We start from the raw sequence: 24649 nt of genomic DNA on the forward strand, positions 1-24649 counted from the left end.
TGCTGTGTTACTCTGAGGCATGCTTCAAAACTCGAAGAAGCATTGCACCAGTCTGAGACCAAAGGTACCACGTTCCTGCTTCCCTACTCTAGGGTTGTGCTTGCCTTTCCAAAGAAGATGCTCCCTGATATCTATCACCTAGGAGGTAAATGCCAACATTGATTGCTCTGCTTCCCTGTCTACAGGGATGTGAGCAGGCAGTCTCGTGCTGTCACAGCCACGGTCACTTCTGCCACCATACCTCCCAGTCCATCGCAGGAAGTCCCATACATACACGGACAACAGGACTTCTCTGGCCATGTTGTAGTGGGTGCCTGAGCTGAAGGATGTCCAAATAGTGGGTCCTCTAGGCCCATTACATCATGGACCTGCTACAGCAAAGGGAATGTGTGTTCTTTTGCTGAAGCCTCTGCTCCAAGATGATCCTGGGTATCTGGAGCTTTACAAGAGCTTGGCCATCATCTGCCTAGAACCAGATGGGGGTGGACTAGCCTCTGGATTTGTAAGGCCATTAGTCTGCAACAAGGCTTATAGAGAACAGAGATGAGTAGCCTGGTTGCTGCGGGGAAAGAAAGCAGAAGCCCAGGGCGGGAGCATGCTGGGCACATGGCATGGCACCCTCAGAGCAATGTCCGCCACAGTGGCACATGCTGCAGTGTTAACACAGGGGCCAGGCCTAAGAAAGACACAGGTGATACATAGCTCATTACAACAACGGAGGTTTGGAGAAAAGCACAGGTCCAGATAGACCTTCCTTACCAGCTGTGTTAAGTCCACTTCAATGGACTTAAACGTTCCTTTTCTTCTCACTTATTCTAGGCTCATTAAACTGACTTCAGGGCTAAAAGATGAAACATGCTCCAGAGAGGTGGCCCCTTGACCCAGGTGGGACAGAAAGGAAGTAGCGTCCTCTAGACAAGTGCCGCCTCTCCTTGGCATTGCATAGCCTCTTGTGCAATGACTTCGTGGCAGTTAATCTTGTCCACCTGTCTATGTTTACAGTCACCAAGGAGATACACTCACTCTGTGATGGGGTTTCCGGAAAGGCTTCACAGAGAAGGGAAGACCCAACTGGAAAGTGAGGGGCACCATCCCATGGGCTGGGGACCTGGACTGGATAAAGGAGGTGGGGGGAAACCAGATGGAGCATGAGTAGTCAGTAATCTGATTTCCTGCTTTGTAAACAAGCAGCCTGTGTTGCTGGTCACAGCTGCCAGCCACTCCCATCCTTGCCCACCATGGTGGTCAGTATCACTTGAACTTCGAGCTAGAAGAAATCCTTTCTCCCTTAGGCTGCTTCTTCCAGGTGTTTTGTCATTGAGATGAAAAAAAGTAGTGAACACATCCATCACAGAGTCCTCCTGAGTACAACCATTCACATTTCTACAGGTATAAGAACAACTCTTCTGGCCTTGGGAGCAGGGGTTGGAGAAGGGTTCAGAATGCAAATCTCCCAAACTTAAACTACAGCCTTAAAAAATACCAGTCTAGAAGTGGGCTGGCAATCCCCCATGTACTGGTGTGTTTGGATCTTCCCTACAGCATCAGGTAGTGTTCACACCTGGCAATTAACTAGCCCTTGCTCAGCAAGATCAAGCACACAGGACAGACACACTGCAGGACAGCTCTCGGGGCTTAAAGGAGCCTTTTCCCAGGACACAGTCCCTCTTACCAACCAATAACGTCCACTCTGCTGCAGAGCTACCTGCTTCTTCCTAGGCAGAATCAGTACAAGGGACTTCCTCTAACTCCCACTTTAAGTACCTTTAGGCCACAGAGCACTTGGTTTTCAGCAAGAATTCTTTATAGTCTCATAAAACATCTGTAGGACTTCAAGATGGTTTGTAAGCTCTTGGAGAGGAGCCAGCCTAGCTGGGCTGAAGCAGGAGGATGGCAAGTTTGGGGTCATCCTGGGCTAATAGCTAGATCCTTCCTGGATGCTCTTCCAGAGGACCCGGGTTCAATTCCCAGCACCCACATGGCAGCTCACAACTGCCTGTAACTCCAGTTCCAGGAGATCTGACACCCTCACACCAATGCACATAAAATAAAGTTAAATTATTTAAAGAAGAGGAGCTAGCCTTCAGGTTAGGACTGAGAAGGGAAAGAAAGAGGTTTGGTGGGTCTCAGTCTATGACAAAACTATACAAGAATCTAAGACAGGACAGGCTTGCTAGCTACAAGCAGCTCCAAACAGGTAGGGAGACAAGACCTGTTCCCAAGAAGGACTTCAGCGGGAGCATGGGCAGGATTCTTCATGTCCATTGACCCTGACCATTGCGTTCTTTTCTTTTTAGCAACAAAAGCTGGAGGCAGTAGGTGGGATGTGAGTTGCTTAGGCTCATGCCACACCTTTTCCCCAGCCAGGTGCCTTGTGTGTTAACAATTGAGGGTCACTTACCTGACTGGGGGAGGCTTTCCCAACTCTAGCGACTCTATACAACTATGCTCCTGAATATGCAAACTCCAGCACTCAATCAAGACCACAGCATTCTATTAAAAGTGAAACAATTGTCCTTTAGAAAGAAAGCAAAGGTGGAAGGATAAGGGTACAAAGGTTGGTTGAAACGAGGAGGCAATGAGTTCTAGATGCTGGCCCAGGGCCCCACAAGCACCCTGCTTCTGGGCTCCACACACGCACCAGGGCAAGCCCCAAGGCCTCTGGGTGCAAGATCGGGACAAGGACTCGATGTCAGCATCAGCGGTGGCACTGTTCCACCATGCAGCAGCGCAGCCAGCCCACTGGGACAGACAAAAGGAGGACGGGAGAAGCATGGTGGGAAGTGGTTTCCACTCAGCTCAACATCTCTGCATCCCTGAGGTTAGCCGAACACTGTGTTGTGCTGCTGGGTCACCCGGATGAACGTCGCCCTCCTGCTGAGCTCTTTGAGTTTGGCAGCCCCTACATAGGTACAGGTAGACCGCAGTCCTCCCAGGATATCCAGAATTGTGTTTTCCACATCCCCTTTGTAAGGCACTTCCACAGTCTTGCCCTCAGAGGCCCTGGAGGGGGGAGGAGAGGGGGAGGAGGGTTAATCCAGTTCGTTTTCCCTTAATCACCCAGGTAGAACTATCCCCGCTATAGCTTTTATTTTGTTGACAACATCATACGTGCTGATGATGTATTTTGGTCATTTTTACTCCCCATTATCTTCTCTTATCCTGTTCCTGCACCCACCAAAGCCCCTCTCTTTCCTCACCACGGCCCCCTGTTTTCATGCCGTTTTGTTTTATTGATCTGCTTGTGACCCACTGCATTTAATCCTTCCTTCCAGGTTGAGGGTATTTAGTAGTACACAGGCGCCTTACTAGTGGTCACACTGCTGAAGAAAATGACTGCCCCTCCCCTCCCAGCAACCATTGGCTATAGCTCCTTGGAGACAGGTGGGGTGTCACGAGGTCTTCCCTTATATGGTGCAAGTCTGATCCACGTGACAACAGCTTCAGTGAGTTTATGAGGCCAAGAGCGATGGTATATCCACAGGATGGTGTTTGACCCCGCTCTGCCATCCCTACCAAGTCCCTAGCAGATGGTGTATTCCTCGAAGCCTTGAGGAACTTCCCTACTCACCAAAGAAAGAGAAGTCTTGGTCAGCAATATGAACAAAGATAGAGACACCTGCCCCCACTGTCCCCAGGAGTGACATTCTCCTTAGAAATGCCTCTCTGCTGTTATGGTTCCTATTGAAACTGACCACCAAACAGCCAATACCCGAATTCCTCCCTGGGGAAAACAGACCCACTAGGTCAGCTCCATCCATCCCTTTTCACTGATAGAAAAGGCACAGAGGTTTTCTGTCCTCAGCACCAGCCCTGTGGATGCTAAACGTCCTCACCATGGACAACACAGGTCTGCCTAGGGCATATAAAAAGTCTTGCCCTGAAGATGGAGTGACCACACCCCTGCAGCCTACCTGTCCTTTGCCGGGTTCTAGCGCCCACCAGCTCCAATTGCTCCCATGTATCACCACACCCGCTGCTCAGAGCCAGGGGAGAGCTTTGTGAGTGGGGAACCCCCAGAACTTCAGGTGGCATCTCCACAGTCTGAGAGCAGGGCTTTGTCATTTAGGCTGGGCCTAAACACACAAACATCAAATGACATCATCCCAAGGCCACCAGGAAACCTTGGTCCTGCAAACTGGAGATGCAGTCTGCCCATGCTTTCATGGCAGCATCACAGAGGGCGCAGACCAGGCAAATCCCAACAAGTACCCAAATTCTTGAATGTTCTGTGCCTAGTCACTAACTAGAAAAATAGAAACTCAGTCTGAAGCTCATTGTCTAGAATTCAAAATCCTATCTTAGCATCTGTGCTCTGAGCTTCGTGAACTCCGGCACCTTGAACCATTGGCTGGATGGGCTGCTTGGTGGCTGCTACAGAGCAGAAAGCTCAAGAAACCAGAGTCACTGACACATAAAGATGGTCAGATCACAGAACTCTGTGACCTGAGACAGACACATGCCCATGTGTGCCCACAACAGCTGCCATTGCGTTCTTCTCAGACGCTGCATGACCTTCCCAGATTCTTTCCCCTTTGCTAAGGTGACATCATCTTTTGTGAATAATTCAAAGTTGGACCCCAACATCTGCTCATCTGTAAGACACACATAAGTGCTAATGATTGACAAGCAGCTAGCCCAGCACTAATAACCAGGCAGTAGTTAACCATGGGGTCAAAGGAGGGAGTCATCTCATGGGACGGTCATGGTGAGTGCCAGAGAGACAGGAGCAGGCTAAGCTTGTGATGCTCAGGCTAACTGTGGGTGGAAGACCTGCAGCATTCTAAATGAAGAACTCTAAGGTCTGGATTCGCTTCCAGAACCAGAGGCTCAGCGTTTTGATGGCACTTTCATCCTGCGGAACTTCCTGAACGCCCTGCCACTCCATGGCTTCTCCCTCAGCTCCTGGCATCTGTATTGTTGCAGTCTGCCCTGCCTTTCCCACTCTGCTCTTTCTAGGACTTTCCACAACAGCTGGAAGAGGGGGAAGTGTACTTCAGAGGGTGGCTCAGGTTCATCTCGGCCCAGCACAGACTCCACATGGCCCTCGGAAGGTAACTGGCTGCTGGTTAGACAAAGGGATTCTTGGCCAAATGTCCAGGTACCATGGAGGGAGGGGACAGGAAGCGACAGTAAGGAGTGTGCTCCACTTCTCAAGGAGGCTGGCCCCCACACCTTTGCCTGCCTAGTTCCCCTGCTACTGTAACACCATGTTTATCAAGACTCCCGCTTGGAGGGAAATGACGGGGGGTGGGGGTTGGGGGTTAGGGGGGAGATGGCAACTGCAGTTAGCTTCCCATACTCCAGAACATCCCACACCACTGTCACTGCCTCAGTGGAGTCTTTCAGGACAAGGCAATACTCCCTCCCATTCAGCCACGTGTCCCTCCCAGACCTAGAATCACATCTCCAACTTTCCCACTCTTGCTTTCACAAATGCTAGTAGGATGGAAGTCCGTGCAGCATACAAAGATGTTGGGGGTGTTTTCTAGCACCCCTCCCCCCACTTAAGGGGACTATAACACAGAGTAGCCAGCCAGACTGGTGGACGCAGCCTGAGCCACATGGCAGCCATACCTGTACTCAGCGACTCCCCCCGCGTGTTTCTTCATGGCTGTGTCAGAGCTCATGCCATAGAAGAGTTTCAGCTTCTGCCCGTTCCTCTCGATCACCTCTCCTGCACACTCGGTGTGGCCTGAAAACATGCCTCCCAGCATGACGAAGTCTGCGCCGGCACCTACATACCAAGGAATGGACAAAAGGACGGGTCAGAGGCGGTGGGGGGTGAGTGGGGAACGGACAAGAGGACGAGACAGTCGGCACTTGAAGGTATCAGTGACTGGCTATGACACCTTCCAAACAGGTCTTTCTCCTTTAGATCCACCAAAGCCTGAAAATCACATGTGTCTTAGTGCATTGTCTGACTTGAATTCAGTACAATCACTGCAGCTCTGGGGATGCCGCTCAGTTGGGAGTGCGCTTGCCTATCATTCAGGAGGCGCCGGGTTTGATCCCAGCACTGTGCACTGTGTAAACCAGGCATGGCAGGGCATGCTGATAATCTCAGCACTTGGGAAGTGGAGACTGAACAGGGAGAAGTTTTTCAAGGTCAGCCTTGGCTACATCGCTAGCCTAAGCTAGATGAGACTCCATCTCAAACCAAAAACAATTCAACAGAATTTTAAGTGATCTTTATATGCTGTTCTTGGGTAACTACGGATATCAAATATGATGCACGAGTTGAGTTCACCTATCACAAACTAACTGCCCACCTCCAGTTTTCTAAGAGGGTGGACACTGGAGGTGAGGCCTCTGGGAAGTCATCACTTATCCACAGCCATGAAGATCTCAGTAGCTCTGTAAAACACACTTGCTCTTCCCCCGTGTGATACCCACCATCAGGCTGTGGGACAGCAAGGAGGTCCTCTCTAGGGACCAGGCAAGTGCCAACGCTGTGCTCTTGGGCATCCCAACCTCCTCGGCCACAAACCAAATTAATGTCTATCAACAGAAAAGTGGCCTAGGAAGTGGAACACCAACAACCATGCCTCTCCCTGAGTCACTGAGGAATCTAACACTAAACTGATTCATCATGGGTGCTGAGTAATCGGGGAAGGGGCAGGTCAACAGCAGGGGAGATGTCGCCTTGATGTCACTTCTTATAAGGAAGGCTCTACCCCTCGGGTATGCGCAGAGTCAGCCCCACTCTGTTTCATCCGTATAAAGGGATGCTGAGTGGGGCTGGCCCCTGGTAAGCAAGGCACAGCATGGACTCCACAGGGTACTGTCAGCAGCTCCCAGACACCGATGATGACCACAGCCCCCCTGCTGTGGTTTTAAGGGGACAGTGGATGACTGATCTGGTCAAACCTCCAGATGAAGGGAGTCAGCAGCGGCACCCTGAGCACCGCTCCATTAAGCACAACTGTTAAATGGTTCCCGGGGCGTTCTATTTCTCAGCACTCCACTGGCTTTCCGATTGGCCTTTTCTAGCTAAGGTCTCTCCCACTTCTCAGGGCATGCAGGGCTGCACTTCGGAGAATGTCGGAGGAGAGCTGAGCAAAGGGCCAGATCCAGGATCAGGAACAAGGTCCTTTCTAAAGGAAGGGGCTTTTTAGATGCGTTCAGCTCCAAGTGCTGTGGTCCCTGGGAGATCGCAGAAGAAAGCACCACACAATAAAGGATGCTTAAGGATATGGCCAAGAAAGCAAGAGTTCTCTCTGCCCTGAACTGTAGGACTATGACCATGTCATTCTCTCCTGGGGCCTCTGTCCTCTGGACCATAAGCCAGGCAAGATGGAAGAGACAGAGGTTTATGTTTCCTTCTACGGCTGACCTAGGCCACTTGGGTTTTTTATGGTATACTTGGGGTTGCTAAGAAACCCTGCCAACAGGAACTCTCTGCCTGCTCCTCTGTCTCTAAAGACAGAACAGGGGCTGGTGAGATGGCTCATCGGGTTAAGACACTTGCTGCCGAGCCTAAACACCTGAGTTTGATCCCCCAGATCCACATGGTGGAAGGAGAGACTGGCTCCAATAAGGTGTCCCCTGGCATCCACGTGCAGGTGCCTGCACACATCCAAGTATTAAAAAGAGAACTTTTGTTTTTATCACTAAGAAAGTTTCCAGTGTGCGTGCGTGCGTGCGTGCGTGTGGTGTAGTGTACCACTTAACAGTTCAGAGCTGGGCAGCTAGTTCTGGTTTCTATAAGGATTATGGAAAGTTAAGCAGCCAGCATAGGGCTCGGAAGTCCTGTTTTACCACCCTGCCTCTTTTGTTGAGATATTGGACAGTGTGGAGCAAATACCAGGACCCCAGAGGCCCTATGAGCTCTGTTGGGTTACAGTGGGCACTGCTGCCCTCTAGTGGGAAGTAGGCTGACCAGCCTCCTGCCAAGACTGGGTCCAGCCAGGATGAGGTGGGGACTCAGGTTGAGCCAAAACCACCTGGTGGTCTCTTCACAACAGACCAAGTACTGCGCAAGGCCACTGGTGCCCTGGGCGTTCTCATTCTCATGAAACCATCACAATTTGACCCGCTTCTGGCTGGCATTGCCTTCACCACAGATCCCCATTCTGAACACCCAGCTTGCTCAGCTACAGACCAGAACCAAAACTGAGCCAGGATTTTGTCAGATGGGAATGAAATCCAGGCAAAGAAAACTCCCGATAAGCCCAGAAGCCCCTCAGGGGTTCCCTCTTCCATCTGGTTCTTCCGGACTGCCCAGAGCCCCTCCTTCCCTTTTTCCTCCAATAACAGGGCTGTCCCTGGCACTTACCAAAGGCTTTGGCGACATCTCCTGGACATGTACAGCCTCCATCCTTCAAAGAAAGGAAGGAGAGGATCAGTAAGGTGGGGGGAGGGGACAAGCCAGACCATGCCTCACCCATGAGAATAAAGTGACCAGGAGCCACCTTCCACCCCTAGCCAAGAAGATGGCCCAAGAACGTGGAGGCTGACTTTCTAACTAAGGTACTATCCTTGGCACTTCGGGTCCCAAACCACATCCTTTCTCTGATGGCTATAGACTGGCATGCCAGCCCCTCCTCCATCTGGGCTCAAGTACCCTTGTCTGGGGAGGAGAACCAAGTGTGGCAGACTAACCACTGTCCTCTGCTAGACCGTTACATAACTTGCCCAGCCACCCCATGGTCCCTGCTCCTTCCTGAAGCCACTCCTCCCTCCCTGCCTGGTGAAAGGTGAGATTTATTTAGTCTGAGTGCTAGATTATTTTAAGAGCCGAGAAAAGGGCATAGACCTGGCTTCTTTATCTTCTCAGCTGCCTTGTGTCTCCAGTCCATCGTGTCCTTAAATAAGAGCTCACTGCCAACATGTACTCTGCCCACACAACACAGGCTGTCCTCCTGGGCAGTGGGGATCAGTTGCAACCTCAGGCTACTGCAACCCAGTTTTAAATTCCTAAGATGGGGCTCTCACATGTTTCCTTATGAACAGACCCTAAAGGCCCAGACTGCTACCTGATAGCTCCAACAGATCCTGGATGATACAGACATAGGAGGGTGACGGTGCTCTGGGGCATCAGGAAAACACAGGACAACCCAGGAAGCAAAGAGAAGAGATGGGGTCAGGTGGGATAAAGTGACAGGGATGTAGGCAAGGCTCAGCACGGTCCTCCACGAAAAGGCCCAGCTCCAGAAGGTAAGAGCCAGCTATGTGGAGCTGGATGTTTGGGTTAGAAAGAGAACACAGTATGCACCTGTAGGAACCACGCCTCTCAAGTTGGGGGGCAATTGTGTTCAAGTGTAGCAAGGCATTTTTTTTCTTTTTTTGGGGGGGGGGGGTTGAGACAGGGTTTCTCTGTAGTTTTGGAGCCTGTCCTTGAACTAGCTCTTGTAGACCAGGCTGCCGGAAGACTGTAGAAAGAGCTAGCCCTGGGAAAATCTGCAAAGCAGCAACTAACAAGTGTTTCTTGTTTTGTCTTTCAGCATGGGTAACATGATATTGAAGGACAAAGGTATTATGGGACGTAAGTGATTTGTTTCATAAGTTTTCAGTGGGCCTCTTATGCTTAAAAAGAATTGCTCAGGGGCTGAGGCAGTTACCCAGTTGGTGAAGCATTTGGTTCCTAATTGTGAGGTCCTGAGTTTGAAGACCCAGAACTCAGGTATAAAAGCTGGGTTCAACAGCACACATACAACCTCAGCACTGCCATAGATAAAGCCTGGAGAAACTCACCAGACAGCTGACCTGGCCTGTATGGGAAAGTCCCAGGCCAATGAAAAATGTCGTCTCACACAAAAGATGGAAAGTGCCTGAGAGTTGTGACTCATGGCTGACCTCTGACCTCCTATGCAACACGTGCACCCAAGCACACATTATGGCTCAGACCTCTGAAATAGAGGATGGTGAGAGCAAGAAGGGAACAGGATGGGGGGGGGGCACGGATGATGACTAAGGACTCAAATACTTTCCTTGGTCGAAAGATACTCTAAACTTACTCAGTTCCTCATTCAAAGTCAAGATTCTAAGGTTGGTATCTTGAACTGGGTAGAGAAACAAGGCTGAGAGAATGCCAGTGGTTCTCCCAGGACCACAGAGCTGAGAAACCGTGGCTCTCCTAGGACCACACAGCTGAGAAACCGTGGCTCTCCTAGGACCACACAGCTGAGAAACCGTGGTTCTGCTAGGACCACAGAGCTGAGAAACCGTGGCTCTCCTAGGACCACACAGCTGAGAAACCGTGGCTCTCCTAGGACCACACAGCTGAGAAACCGTGGCTCTCCTAGGACCACACAGCTGAGAAACCGTGGTTCTCCTAGGACCACACAGCTGAGAAACTGTGGCTCTCCCAGGACCACACAGCTGAGAAACCGTGGCTCTCCTAGGACCACAGAGCTGAGAAACCGTGGTTCTCCTAAGACCACACAGCTGAGAGACTGACGCCCCTAGAACCCCACAGCTGTAACAGTGGGAAAATGAGATTAGAACAACCCCTGCAGACAGCCTTCCGAATGATTTCTAGTTTTCTTCTTCGTGTTTATTTGGCATTCCTCAGACTTCCCTAAGTTAAGTACTAATTTATTGGTGAATTCGCCGAGCCTCCCAAAATTTAATTATTTAATAGATTTGGTTAGATCTTTCTAAATGATGATGCAAATAGACAATTAACTGGTCACACCTTGAACATTGCCTGAAATATCATGACTGGATCAGGAGTCCTTCTCCCTGCCTCCTCCCGTGTGGGCCATGACAGAAACACTTGAAGCCTGGCCTGTTGGTTCCACTGCCTGCTGAACAGACCCCACATGGCTAGGCTACTAGGTACACTCTTCACATAGCAACAGTACTGCAGGCCTGGGCTGTTACCACTGCTAATCTACACAGAAGTGGCTCCCAGTACTCCAAGTGGGACCTGGCTCTGGAACTATCCAGTGAGGCCTAATCTCCTCTGTAGAAACCAGTGGTTCTCAAGGTCAAGGACAGGTGGGGGAGGATCTAGAGGGATCCTTGGGCTCACCTTCTGAGCTCTTGGTTTAGTTGATCAGGTCTGGGGTAGGGCCCAAGACTTTCTAACAAGCTGTCATTGCCTTGCAGAATGGCCAAGTTAGGCTAACTGTGATGTGATGCTGTGCACAGAAGGTGGGTGACCTCCCTTTAGTCACCTGGGAGGCATGTGTATGTCTACCCCACCATACCCCAATCTTTGGGAAGTTCGAAGTTTTTAGACATAAGGATGGTGTCTGAACGAGCCTATAGTAAGACCTTGTCCTGGTTAGGTCTCTGTCAACCTTGCAATGGTTTTCAACATGTGGGTCACAACCCCCATGGGATCATCTATTAGATATCCTCCATGTTAGATGTTTATATTACAATTCATAACAGTAGCAAAATTTTAGTTAGGAAGCAGTGATGAAATAATCATAGTTGGGGGTCACCAACTATGTATATAGTAAAGGGTCATAGCATTAGAAAGGTTGAGAACAACTGAACTACACTCATCTGAGAAGAGGGACTATCAATTGAAAAAATGTCCCCATTAGATCTGCCTCTAGATAAGTCTGTAGCATTTTCTTGATTGGTTTTTGATGTGGGTAGGCCCAACTCACTGTAGGTGGTGCCACCCCTGTGTCGCTGGCCCTGGGTGGTATAAGAAAGAGGCTGAGCAAACTATGCGGTCCAAGTCAGCAGCACTCTTCCATGGCCTATGCATTAGCTCCTGTCTCCAAGCTCCTGCCCTGACTTCCCTTGGTGATGAACTATGATGTGGACTTGGAAGCTGAAATAAACCCTTTCCCTCCCCAAGTTCCTTTTGCTCGTAGTGTTCTATCACAGCCATAGAAATCCTAAGAAAGATGTACTAACATGGTATAACCTCCTCTCAATTGCTAGCAGGAGCCATTCACGACCTGTATGTGATGTGAGGTCAAAATATGTGACCCCTGATGGCAACGACCACCGGTAATGGAGACTTACAATCACACCTGAGGCTTTGGGGCTGTCCTCCTGCTAGTAGACAGTCCTTAACGTCGCAACATTGGAACAACTGTGATGACTTGACCGTGTGACCCTTACAAGATCAGGCCAAGTCCTCCCAGAAGGAAGGGGTGGGGAGGGTCTGATGAGAGTGAAAGCCCAGCCACTCACGCATTCCTGCCCAGCTGTGTGTGGTTTTGGATTATAAAGGAGCTAGGAGGTTTGACTGCATTCGGGACCGCAGCTACATTAAGTCACATCTGGGAGGTGGTCACTCACATCCGGGTGGCACTTGGCAGTGATGCAGCTGTTTCTGAGACACACATCCTCCTCAACCATGTCCTTGTAAGCAAGCCCCATAACCACTGGCTCACCAAGCTGGCTATGGGTGGGATCATTTCTCTGTTCTGGCGTCTGTGCCTAATCTGGTGTAAACAAATGCTCGTTCCCATCTCCCCTGGAAAAGTTATACAACCAGGCTAACCTCGGAAAGAGTTAACGTTATAGAGTCCAGGAATGGGTAGGTATAAACACAAGCTTCTTGGAAGCATCCTCACAGCTAGTTCCTGACAGGGGCTTGGAGTCATAAGCAGACTAGAGCCTGGTATTCCCGGGTGGTTCCAGCTGGATTAAAGGCCTTTGCTTGCAAATGCAGATTCGCGATGCTGTCAGTGTTTTACATGCTACTTCAATAAATGTGTGCTCCAGAGAAGAGCTGGAGTCCACTGCTTGAGAATACCAAGAAACAACCGGACACATCATCTATCCATCCATCTCGGCTCCACAAGCAGGTGCCATGGTTCACCACAACATGAGCCCAGAGTGAGCAGCTCAACTCGCAAACCTATCGCCAGCAATTGGCATGGTGGCTCAGGGCATGGTGTAGAGCAGGTGCACAGAAGGAAGAACCCACCGCACCTTGTCATTCAATCACTCAATCCTTAGTAACACTTGATAGCTAAAGATGGTGAGCAACATCATTGTTCAGGAGCTCTGTCAGAATGCTGGCACCATGCTCAACTCCTTCATTCCCATGCCCTCCACAAGTGACAGGGGAGGCAGAAGCACCCACAGACCTCAGCTCACTCGCTCCTCCTGTTAGATGCCCCTGACACAAGGTCTGAGGTCTGCCTCTCATCTGCTCACCCTCCTGCTTCCTCAGCCATACATAGATTCCCAAGACCAATGGGCTCCTCAGCTGCCAGGTCTCCAGCCCATGAATCCTCCTCAGTGCCTGTCATGTCCCTCAAAAATCAACATGAAGCCACAAAACCAAAGTGAATTTTTTTCTCATTCTTGTGAACCAGCATATGCAGCAGAATCGGACTCTTCCTCCTTTACCAGCCCCACAAATACCAACTCCACTGCCAAGACTTAGTTCTGTTCCCTAAACACTCTTTGTGTTGGGGTGTGACTCTGCAGACTTGCTGCCCAGTCCTTAGTGGACGGCTTGGTCACCTCCAGTCTGAATTGTACCTTCCTAGCTAGATTCCTCCCTCATCTGTCCCTTCCCAATCCTTCCCAAAGGAGCCTGATTTGGTTGCTATAAGACAAGCCACTCGCCCTCTGCACTGACATCTTTGATGACTTCCTATTACACTTGGAAGAAAGCCCAGCTTTCCACATGTCCCCCAGAGTTCTTGCCCACAGTCGCCCTGGAATTCATCGGTGACACACATTCTTCTGCCCCCTCCCAGGTCACCACTCCAAAATGGTGACTTTGAGGTCTTTTTAAATGTCCTCTTGTTTCATAAATGTTCTTCAGCTCCCTTATACCATTTTATCTGGAATAAACCACCCCCCTTTCCTATCACTTCCCAAAGCATTTCCCAACTCCCGGATCTGAGATATGATGGCCTATGTCAGCCCCACGCAAATTCATCCTAACATCCAAATCCCTAACACAGGTAGAATGTGACAGTATTTGGAAAAAGGTTCTTTGAAGACAGCATGGTCCCTGAGGGCCAGGGCCACAGTCATGATCTCCCCATGGTCCCCACAGCTTCCAAACCCTCCTAATACTTACAGAGATGATGTGCCCCTTGAGGCCATGGGCAGAGTCAGCGCACTCTATTACGGCACTCAGCTGGGGGTAGCCCACTCCTGTCTTGGTTCGGGTAGTGCACACAGAACCTGCACAGAAGGAGAGGTATATGCAGGGATGGTTCGGATGAGTAGAACACAACATAAAATGATGCCCTTCACAGTCATATTGCCCTGCCCCAGTGAAGCCGTGGGCATGCTTGCAGGATAAGTGCTTGTAGTTACAAGGTCTCACTATGGGGACCACATCACTGGCCACATGCGCCCCTCAAGTCTTCACCACTGTCCTTGGCAAACGTCCTAGACATCATCTCTCACAAACCCTCAGTGCCCCTTCTGCTGCGATGTCTACTCCCCGGCAATGGAGGAACACTGGCTCTAGCTTCCTCTCTCTTCCACACATCCTTCACTCTTCCACATATGCAGATTCCACTTCCAGAGCTCACTCGGAATCCCCCCAGCCTTCTCCAAGCTACTCTCCACACTCCACTGCTCAGCCTAGGAGGCTGGAAATCCAACACCTACCTGGTGTGGCTATAATGGAGCACATTTGTATTAGGGAAAAGAAGGGCCTGTCCCTGGGCCTGATCTTCACAAACCCTCGGGAGGAGGAAGCCCTATAACTGTTTTTCTATGTATTCAATCCTGGGCCAAACATAGCCCAGCTTCCATTCATCTCCTTGGCCTGAGTCCCCACTCAGCCCAGACCTGAGGTCAGCTTGGCTTTCAGTAGTCATGCCAACACACGGATATCTTTCTCCCTTGCCTCTTCCTGTCCTGATGTCCCATTCAGTCCTGGTTGTGTTCTCTTGGGTCCAGGAGAACACCAGTATCCTGATCCTATGTCGCCTGTTCCCACTTTAATCTCATCTTATCCCCAAAGCAAGTGAGTACCCACCTCAGTGCCCCACCTGCCTCCCATCTTATCTGCCCCTCTTTCCCTGTGCGCTTACCACTGACTTTTCAGCAAATTTCTTCTCACCTCAGGGGTTCTCTATACTGAGTTTTTCCCTCCCCTCCCCGTCCCCCCCCTCCTTTCCTTTCTTCTCTTCACTCTCCCCTCCACCACCCACCTAACATTCCCTACTGTCCAGGCAACCCTTTTTCATTTGTCAGACTTCATCTGAAATGTCACTGCCCCAGGGAAGCTGCGTATTGCATTGTCTTTTGAGAATCCCGCTTCAATTAATATTTGTGTAGGAGTTCTGGGGACTGTTTTCTCTGCTGGATAGTAAGCTGTGGAGATTTCACCCTCGGCTAACCTGACACGGAGAAGGAGCCTCATGCCTGAGAGCGCTATAAATAGCATGGAAAGAATGCAGGGACTCAAGCGTGAGTGAGTCACCGCCACCCTCCTGCTCTGCAGCTTGCTCACCTCCTGCGGCATGTCTTGTGGGGTCTCCGTGTGCTGCTGGAGGGGCAGACCAGGGACTGCGTATCTTGCTCAGAAAGTTACGCACTGCCTAGGTGGGTGGCAGTGAGGAAAACCACAGGAAGACAGTCAGGCTTGAGGTCTTCCTGAAGGTTAGAAGCCCGCACGCTTTGTGAGCAGACGGGACCGGTTTTCAATATATACACTGACACGCGCTAGGTTACAGCACAAGAGGTCATCCGCCTATGGCAGCACTTACCCACATGCCCCTTACAGGAGCTTCCTCTCTGCTTCCTTTTTAAGATTGTCTTTGGGGGGGTAGAAGGTTGTTATTTTTTAGTGGGGGGGGGCAGTCTATCTGCTGTTATTTTTAGTCCCAGATAAAGTGTCTATCTTCTTTTTTTTCTTCTCTCCAATGCTAGTGTCTAGGTAATAATGGCTGTCCAGGGCAGAATTTTAAAACATGGCGGTGAGAATGCATGCTTGGGTGAGGGAAACAGGAAGACAAATGCCAGCCAGGCCCAGAAGAAACAGCTACTCACACATTAAGGCTGAAATGACTTTACTTGGTTCCTTCAAGAGGCCCCGCGGGTGGCCCTAGTGTCTAAGAGGTGGATTAGTTATCAGGTGGGGAGTCAATGTGGGCCACAGGTCATGTTCAAATGATGACGCTTAGTCACGGGCCTGTCTACAATGTCTGGGATCCTTCCAACACTCACATGAGCCCAGCCATCCTTGTTCGTTCACTGTCCTCATGTATTTCCTAGCCTGACCTTCCTCTTCAGGGATCTGCACAGCCTGCTCTTCTACACAAACATGCTGAAGCAGGGCCTCAAAACTCAGCTACGTGCCTGTACTGGACTTTCTCTGGACCACCAGCTCCCGAAAAATGACATGGAGACTTTTTATTAATTATGAGGTAAAACAGAGACACATCTTCACAGTGTACAAAAAGATTATCCCACAGCACATGCCTGCTCATGGAGAAGGTCATCAGGGAGCAGCTCGGGGACATCGCTTCATGGAGACACTCAGTGATCTTCCACAGAATGTGTCCTGAGCCCCTGGCTGTCTTTCATGGTTCCCATGTAGCCACCTCCAGAAGCCCAAGCCCCAGTAGCCTGCTTCCCATAGACAGCCCTCCTGGGATCAACCAGTCTGACCCAGTCCCCTGCTCCCCGCAGACAGCCCTCCTGTGAGTCTTATGAGTCAGACAGCCCTCTTGCAGTCAACAGGTCTTACCCAGTCCCCTGTTCCCCAAAGACAGCCCTCCTCAGATCAACAGGTCTTACCCGGTCCAACTCCCACTTTGATGATATCTGCTCCAGAGAGAATGAGCTCCTCCACCATCTCTCCTGTCACCACGTTTCCTGCCTGTGACAAGAAGAACACAGTTCTCCATCACAGGAAATGACTCTTGGGGGTGGGGGTGAGGTACAGGGGTTGTGGGGTGGTCAGTGGGAAGTTTCACTCCTGACCCAAGGGTATGTGTGTATTAAGGCTACCAGGGTTCCAGGAGACAAAAAGAAAACACTACATCCAATTTTGAAGGTGGTAAGTCTGGGAATCAGCGAGTATGTTCCTGGCTTTCTCTTCGTGTAAATTCCAATGCAGAAGCCGATACCAGGAGATCCCTTCTGGGAAAGTCACCTGGGTGAACTAATGATATATGAAGCTACCGGAAAGCAGAATGTTTAGAAACACAGGAAATCTAAGAATATACAGGCCAGACTAAAGGAACATCTCAACACTGGTCAGATCAAAACAAAATCTTCTAGGGAACCCCAAATCCATAAGCAATGAAACACAGTCAGCTGATCAAAACCCCCTTAGCAATGGGCATAAGCTACTTTGGCATCTGTGAAAGCCCTGGAGAATCTCTACAGAACCCAGAAAGTCACGGTTAGAAAATGGACCTTCTAGCGATTGAGAAAACACCCGAGTGTCTGGCCCTAGGGCTGGGGTTCCCACCTTGGTAGAAAAGGGCAGGCAGGCCCTGCTGGGCCGCATGCCACTGGCACAGGCTCTGTCTACAAATGGAGTGAAGCCTCGGCCCTAAGAATAGACCCGCAAGCCAGGAAGTGGCAGAATCCATCAAGCGCGAGAATGCATCTGCGCTGGAAATAGTACAAGCTCTCTGACTGCAGGAGCTTGAGGGAGCAAAAATAGGCCTTTCATTACAACTCACTGCCCCCATGGCGTCTTCAGCTGGTACTCAGGATGCCTGGCAACATGCCCTGACTGGATGTTCACAAGCGGGCAAAGTCCCATGTTGCAAAAATGCAGCCTTGCTCATTGTACTCCCACCAAAGTCCAAGTGGCCTTTCGCTAAATTAACTCCCTGAGGGAAATCATCTTCTTTTTTTTTTTTTTAACTTAAAATAACTTGAACTTCACAGAAGAAAGTTGTGAGAAAGAGGTGACAAGGCCAGCTTGAATGGGAGCCCCAGCTGCCAACAGAAAGCATGGCAGATGTCACAGGAGGAGGACTGGGACAGGGTTAAAGGTAGCGCTGTTTTCCTGTAAACTCAGCTGGGGAGTGTAAAGGCAGAATTAGAACCATCTACACAAAAACGAAATGCATGAGAGTAGATGATCCAACCAACAAAGAGCCAGCTAGAGAAAAGCACGTGTAGCTGTGACAAAGGGTGACCGGCTGGAACATATGCAGAACTCAGGAGCGCCATAAGAAAAAACGCTGATCAAATCAGGGAGTGTACTCAACTTCAGTAGTAACAAATATTAATGTGCCACTGTGAGCCTGATTTTCATATATCAAATCATCAGTGGTTATAGACATAAAATACTAAGAAGAAAGTATCACATAAGCTCTCACTACTGGTGAGATGTCCTTTCTTGCATAGGTTTCCTGGAAAAAAAAAATGAGACCACAAAAGAGGGTATGTCCCATGAGCTCCGAGATTCTCTCTCAGTGAAACCATCACAAGGATGACCAAAGAGTTAGCCAGCAAGATGTATCCTTCCCAAAGTGAAAAACTGTGAATTTCTCCCACAGGAATGGATCATCTGGAAATCACAGAGACTCGGTTCAGACAAAAGAAGACAAGACCATATCAGAAATAGAAATAGCAATCAGGCTTTGGCATGAAGTTTCCAGTTCTACACAGGTGGCCCCTTGGTCACGGACCAGAGGTCTGTGGGCAGGGAGGGGCTGGTCAGGGTCATTAAGTGAGTGTGTTTTATGTCAGTACAAAGCACCTTGTGTAGGGAATGGACACAGGCTTGAGTGTGTGACAGTCCATTGGAAGCATGATGCGCCCTGTAACTGTGATAGTTTAATGCCTGTTCACTTCCTGGACTATGTGCCCTGATCTGAGGCACAGAGACAGGCAGGAAGCCATTCCGGTCAGGCACCCCCACTATCCCAGGGTCATGAGATATCCAAAATATCCTGAAAGCTCATAGGCAAATGCTACATCTACAATGCAGCAGTATTGGCAGGTGGGACTTGGGGGAATTGAGGGTGCTATTGTATCAATAGGTTCATCCATTGATGAATTCCTGACTTCTCAAGTTCTTTGGGGGAGGATGTGGGAATTTCAGGAGACCAGAGTCTGGTTAGATGAAGTGGGTGCTGAGGACATGTCCTTAGGGTGTGTCTCATCCCTAGCCACCTTCATCTCCGAGTCTCTGCTTCCCTATGAGGTATGTGGTTTTACTCTACCAAATACACCCTGCCATGATGTTCACCTCAACATAGACCCAGAGTTATATGACCATGACCTGCAATTTCTGAAACCCGAAACCAAAACAAACCTCACTTTTTCTCAGGTTTTTTTTTTTTTTTTTTTTTTTTTGTTGGAAAGCAGATTAATAGACCCAGGGAAGCAAGGCAACTTCCAGCTTCAAGGCCCTAGACAAAAATGAAATGATGCCCGGGCCTGGTGGCACACGCCTATAATCCAACCAATATATGAAGGCAATCAATAGGATCACAAATTTAGGGCTAGTGGAGACAGCTTAGTGAGGTCCTGTCTCTAAACATTAACAAAGATGGCTGGGGGTGTGACTTAGTATAACATTCATCTAGTATTTTTAAAGCCCTGGGTTCCATCCAGGGCTGAGGGGAGCAGAATAAAAACATCCCTGTCTAAGCGTATGAAACCACAGGTTCAATGCCCAAAAACGAAATCAGAAAAGAAAAAAGAGAGGAAAAGAAAATAGACATGCCGAGTCTGTATTAACCCAATTAAAAGCATCTAGAATGTTGAGCAGGAAAATACCAAGGAATAGTTAGCCCCTCCCCTCAGCCAGCACCTTTGCCTTCCCTTCCCCAGTTGGCCAGGGGTGAACAGCAAGGCAAGGAGCCCTGGCCTGGTGCGAGGCCAGGAATCGCCTGCTTGTGCAATGATTCTAAAAGCACTCAGCATTCACCTAGTACCCTTCAGCTCAAGAACACCGGGCAAATGCTAATTCCTCCCCACAGTGCCTCTGGAAGCCGGAGAAGAGAAATTAACATTTTCCAAACCGCAGAGAGCCAAAGGCATGAGCGTCAACTGGAGAATTCCAGGGGTCAGCGCAGGCAGTGAATAGCTTAGGAATAAACATCTACCTTGCCAAAGTCTTCAGTTCATTGCTGTGGAAACCAAGCAGAGCCACGAAACTCCTCCTGGCCAGCCAGCAGGCACTGCAGAGCCCTGCTGCTGGAGGTTGCCTAGAGGCTTCTGGGAACTTACTACCCACCCCTTTCTGCCTGGCTCCCGCTTGGCAACCCCTGGCTGTGCACTTGCAGCACAGGCTTTCCCTGTTTCCCATCCCCCACTCCTTCCTGTCCTCCCAATCTCCCCTCGTCTTTGTTCTTGAGCCTGGCACACAGTTCACCTCAGTCTGCAAACAGGCCAAGTGCGGCCCTCACCACCAGCCTGCCATTTTAAGCTTGCAACAGCTTGAGAAGTGGGGCCTATCTTTATTTTTGTGTGTTTGTATGTGTATATATGAGAACGCACAAGTATGTGCCTAAGTGTGGGGGCCAGAGGTCAACCTCATGACACCATCCACCTTATTTTTCATGATGGGGGCCTCTCCTTTTTTACTGGATGTGCTCCCATTCAGCTAGGCTGGCTTACCAGGGAGCTCCAGGGACTCCCCTGTCTCTACCTCCCCAGCACTGAGGTCACATGTACCCATTTTTGTTTTCTTTTTCTACATAGTTTCTGGGACTCAAACTCAGGTCGCTATGCTTGCATGGCAAGCACTCCATACCCCTGCCCCTTCTCTTTCCTTCTTAAAGCAATCCCACTGCCCAGGTCCCACCTCTCTTCCATGAGTCACTACTCAGAGGACAGGCTTTCAATGCAATGTACTACCTAAAAGCAACTGAGCAACTACTGGGGTTCACTGTATGGGTAAAAAAAAAAAAAAAAAAAAAAAAAAACCATAGCATGTGCTATGTGACCCCCACAGTTATTCTCCATTTCTTAGTGTCCTCAAACTCCTTTTCCCTTTTCCTGTAGGGCTCAGGTCATGAGCCCTTGGACTTCAGGAATGCTGTGGTCTGAATGTCTTGTGTCCTCTCGAATGCCATATCCTGAAACCTAAGCCTCAGGACACTAAGATGAAGAAATACGGCCTTCAAGAAGGTGCTCTCATAAATGGGATGACTTCTCCTTCAAGAGGACCAAGGGAGCACGTGTGGACGTGTCTGCAACTAGGATATACCTACAAATCACCTTTTCAGGAGCAGAGTCACCAGACAGTGGCAGACCTTGGTCCTGGACATCCAGCAAGTTTCCGCTGTTTATCAGTCACTGGGTATATAGTATTTTGACAGCAGCCGGAATGGAGTCAGACAGGACACTGGACTGGAGGGTTCAACAGCGCTGCAACTAGTTCCCAGGTGGAGACAGGAGGCTGGAGCCAGAAGGGCTGCTAGGCAGTAGTTATGGCCTTCAGTCTCTGCAACCACAGACCCAGCAGAGAAAACAGCAGGGAGGGTGTCAAATACACTATGGGACCAAAGATGACATGGAAGGCCTGGCCATTCACAGAAAACTTGAACCAGACTGACTCAAGCGGTGTTATTTATTTATTTATTTTTTACAGTATCCTGCGGCACCAGATCTCATTATAGGTGGTTGTGAGCCACCATGTGGTTGCTGGGAATTGAACTCAGGACCTCTGGAAGAGCAGGCAGTGCTCTTAACCGCTGAGCCATCTCTAGAAATGCATAGGTGGCAACATCAGACAGCTGCCAAGCGGGAAGCAGTCACTATGAGAAAACCTGAGGTGAGGAGTGGGGGCCTCCGGGTGTAGGGTCACTGAAGTAGGGCTTATAACTCCCTATTAAACGTCCCTGTTTATGCACTGTTCATAATTTATAAGGTTACCAAAGATGTGAAACAGAACCACTAAGCCACCTCCTTAAGCCTGCATCATTTCCCATTAATCCTCTGGAAGCAACCTGCATGCAGTGAGGGTAATAAATGGAAGCAGTCTCTCAGCTGTTAACCCTCTATGTTCGCAGAGCAACTAAAGCAGGGGAGGTAGATCCCACCTCTCCAGACTCTTCCAGACCCCTCCGGATCACAGCAGCCTTCTCTCCCTGTCTCATGGAAGCCACGAAGGGCACCGTATCTCCAACAAATACATGTTGAGATTTCTCTATGTCTGACCTGGCATCAGAGAAGTTAAGTTTACTGTCAAGTGCTATTCACGGTCACCACATCCCTGTTGGGGATCGGGGCTTCTGTCATTCTGGAATTGCAGATTTCTCTTCCCTCTTTCAAGTGGCCTGGAAGAAAGGTACCACAAAGGCTAGGGCCTGGGCGCCAGGTATGCCTGAGTGGTACCAGGACACAGGAAGGGACAGCAACTTTACCATACTCTAGTGCAGGCCCAAAGTCAGTCCCCCCAGCTAGTGTACCTTTCACCCCATACTGCGATGGCAGGTAGACAAGGACAAGGGGATGTCACCAAGTCTGAACGTGCAGCCAGCATAGCGGATGGGCTCTCCCTTCAGGGCTTCCTTCCAAAAGCAGTTTTGTTAATGCAGCATTGATTATAAATCCCCAAACCTAAAAACAAATCTGAGCTTTTTGGTTTTCAAATTTATTCCCTTTTATTTTATATGCTTTGCCTGCAGGTAATTCTGTGTAAGAATGACAGATCTTGGAGTTAGAGACACACAGTGTTGAGTTGCATGTGGGTGGGTGCTGGGATTTGAAACCAGGTGCTCTGGAAGAGTGGTCAGCCATCTCTCCAGCCTCATAAATCAGTTTAAGATTCCTGGTCTGTAGTAGATAACTGTTCCTAGTCTTCACCAAGATGTTGGAAACAGGAGAGGAACCTGGCACCTCCCTAAAATAGGCTGAATATTTATGGATGTAGGGGAAGGCTAAACTCTTACTCTTGCATGCAACAAACACATGGGTGTCCTCCCAAGCCTTAAAGAATTCCCAGCAGAATGTCCTACAATTTAACTCTGTTCAGATGGTACCTGGAGATAGTGTCAGATCCCAGAGATTGGATGGAAATGGTATCGGATCCCAGAGATCTGATGGAGATCGTTGTCAGATTCCACAGATCAGATGGAAATGGTGTCAGATCCCATCGACCTGAGCTTAGTCCCAACCAGGAGCAGTAGGCTACCTGTAGCTCCTAGCTATCTTGGTTTTAAATCCAAAGGTTTGATGACCGCCTTCTCAGGTCATTTGCTGGAGCAGCTCACAGACTCCCACACAGTGGCTGGCTTACTAGCTCAGCAAAGTCTGCAGAGGATGTAGAGAAGTCGGATGAAGATCTGTCTCAAGGGAGGGTAAGACCTAAGAGGAGCTAGGTCAGGAATCTGAGTCAAAGACTCAACATAGAAAGATGCTTTTGGCAGCTTGATAAACTAAAAAAAAAAAAAAAAAAAAAAAAAAAGAAGTCAATCTCAGGAAGTACCAGCAAGGGTATGAAGGGGCTCCCTAAGAGGTTCAGGTGTTGAAGACTCAGTCCTTAGCTGGAGGTACTGCCGAGAGGTGACTGGATCAAGAGGGTACTGGCTTCACTAGTGAATTAATTCACTGATGAGTTCATAGGGAGGCAGGCTACATAAAGAACTGAGACCGCACTGAAGAAAGTATGTGGACAAGGGCATGTCTTTGAAGGGGAATACCTTGACCCTGACCCAATTTCTTCCAATGAGGTGATTTCTGTATTACTTAATCTTCTGTGGCTGTGATAAAACACCATGGCCAAAAGCAACTTAGCAAAGAAAGGCCCCTAAAGAGACACTGAACGCCACTAGCAGAAACGATACTTTTCTACCAACTTCCCGACAGGGAAACGTGAGGCAAACAGGCTTGAAAAGACAGAGGTGGCAGGGGTAAACCAGGCACTGGTCATTCCCACATACCCTACTAATGAAGACCAGGAAAAACAGGTATAAATACAAGTTTTGTCCCCCGAAATTCCAACTGTAACTCTAGTGATGACCACCTGCTTTTAGCCTTGAAAGAATCAACACAGCTTGAGTGAGTAAAGGTACTAAGAGTTGGGAAAATATGGAAAAGTCACCAAAGGTCTTCGATATAATGCCATCTCAGCCAAGCTACCATCATTAATTGATTCTCATAAAATTATGGTCACTAAGTCTAACCCTAGTGGCAAAGCTTTCTGCTGACGAGCATGGCTGGGGTAGAGGACAACATGCTGAACTGAAAGCCTGGCATGCGCTTCCAATTTTAAAATAAATACATTCTACCAAGGGGTGGTGAAGATCCCCCTCTCTTTTTTTAAAGGTCACATCTGGTAACAGACAATTTATCAAAACTAAGGAGCCAACATCCACGATGTTAACCAGGACTCTATTCATTTTTCAAAGGCAAGCTGGTTCTTCAGGTCTTCCATTTCCTGGGGATTCACAACTCTAGCAACAAAAGCTATGCAAAGGCACAGACCCCTCCCCTAGTACATGGCATCTCCTGGCTTCCTTGAGGGTCTCCCATCAAACCTACCATGATGGTGTGTTCAGGAAATTTGGATCGGACCAGTTTCACAAACTCCACAAAGTGTTCCGAATACCCGTTGGCCACATCCAGGCAGATGAACTTCACCTGAGGCACAGCTTCCAAGATGCGGCTCATCTTCTCCAGATCATTCTGCCCACTGCCCGAGCTCACAGCTACATGCTACAGCAAAATGAAGCAGAGAAGGTGTCATGAACAGCTGTATTCAAAGGAAGACGCTCCTCCATCCGGACAACCTCGAGGTTTACCCTGAGCAAACACAGAGGCTGTGTTCAAGAAACAAACAGCAGCAGAGGTAAAAGGAGACCTGCTCCTTCCATGGTCAACCAAA

At 49.3% G+C, this 24649-nt stretch overlaps 1 protein-coding gene across 2 annotated transcripts in view; it reads right to left on the bottom strand.

The window, feature by feature from the left end:
• Positions 1 to 2473: 2473 nt before the first annotated feature.
• The window catches only part of Gmpr (guanosine monophosphate reductase), a 35835-nt gene continuing 13659 nt past the window's right edge, over positions 2474 to 24649 (bottom strand). For both annotated transcript variants that reach the window (XM_041632786.1, XM_041632787.1), the window contains exons 4-9: positions 24307 to 24480; positions 16642 to 16723; positions 13961 to 14067; positions 8279 to 8321; positions 5578 to 5737; positions 2474 to 3003 (exon numbers count right to left, since the gene is read on the bottom strand). In XM_041632786.1, the coding sequence (XP_041488720.1) occupies positions 2823 to 3003; positions 5578 to 5737; positions 8279 to 8321; positions 13961 to 14067; positions 16642 to 16723; positions 24307 to 24480 (747 nt within the window). In that variant the 3' untranslated portion in view covers positions 2474 to 2822. The remainder of the gene's footprint in view (positions 3004 to 5577; positions 5738 to 8278; positions 8322 to 13960; positions 14068 to 16641; positions 16724 to 24306; positions 24481 to 24649) is intronic.

The sequence above is a fragment of the Microtus oregoni genome, unplaced genomic scaffold (assembly GCF_018167655.1).
Source record: "Microtus oregoni isolate MIOR12 unplaced genomic scaffold, Mior012 000042F_ref0000377, whole genome shotgun sequence".
In the NCBI taxonomy this organism is placed as follows: domain Eukaryota; kingdom Metazoa; phylum Chordata; class Mammalia; order Rodentia; family Cricetidae; genus Microtus; species Microtus oregoni.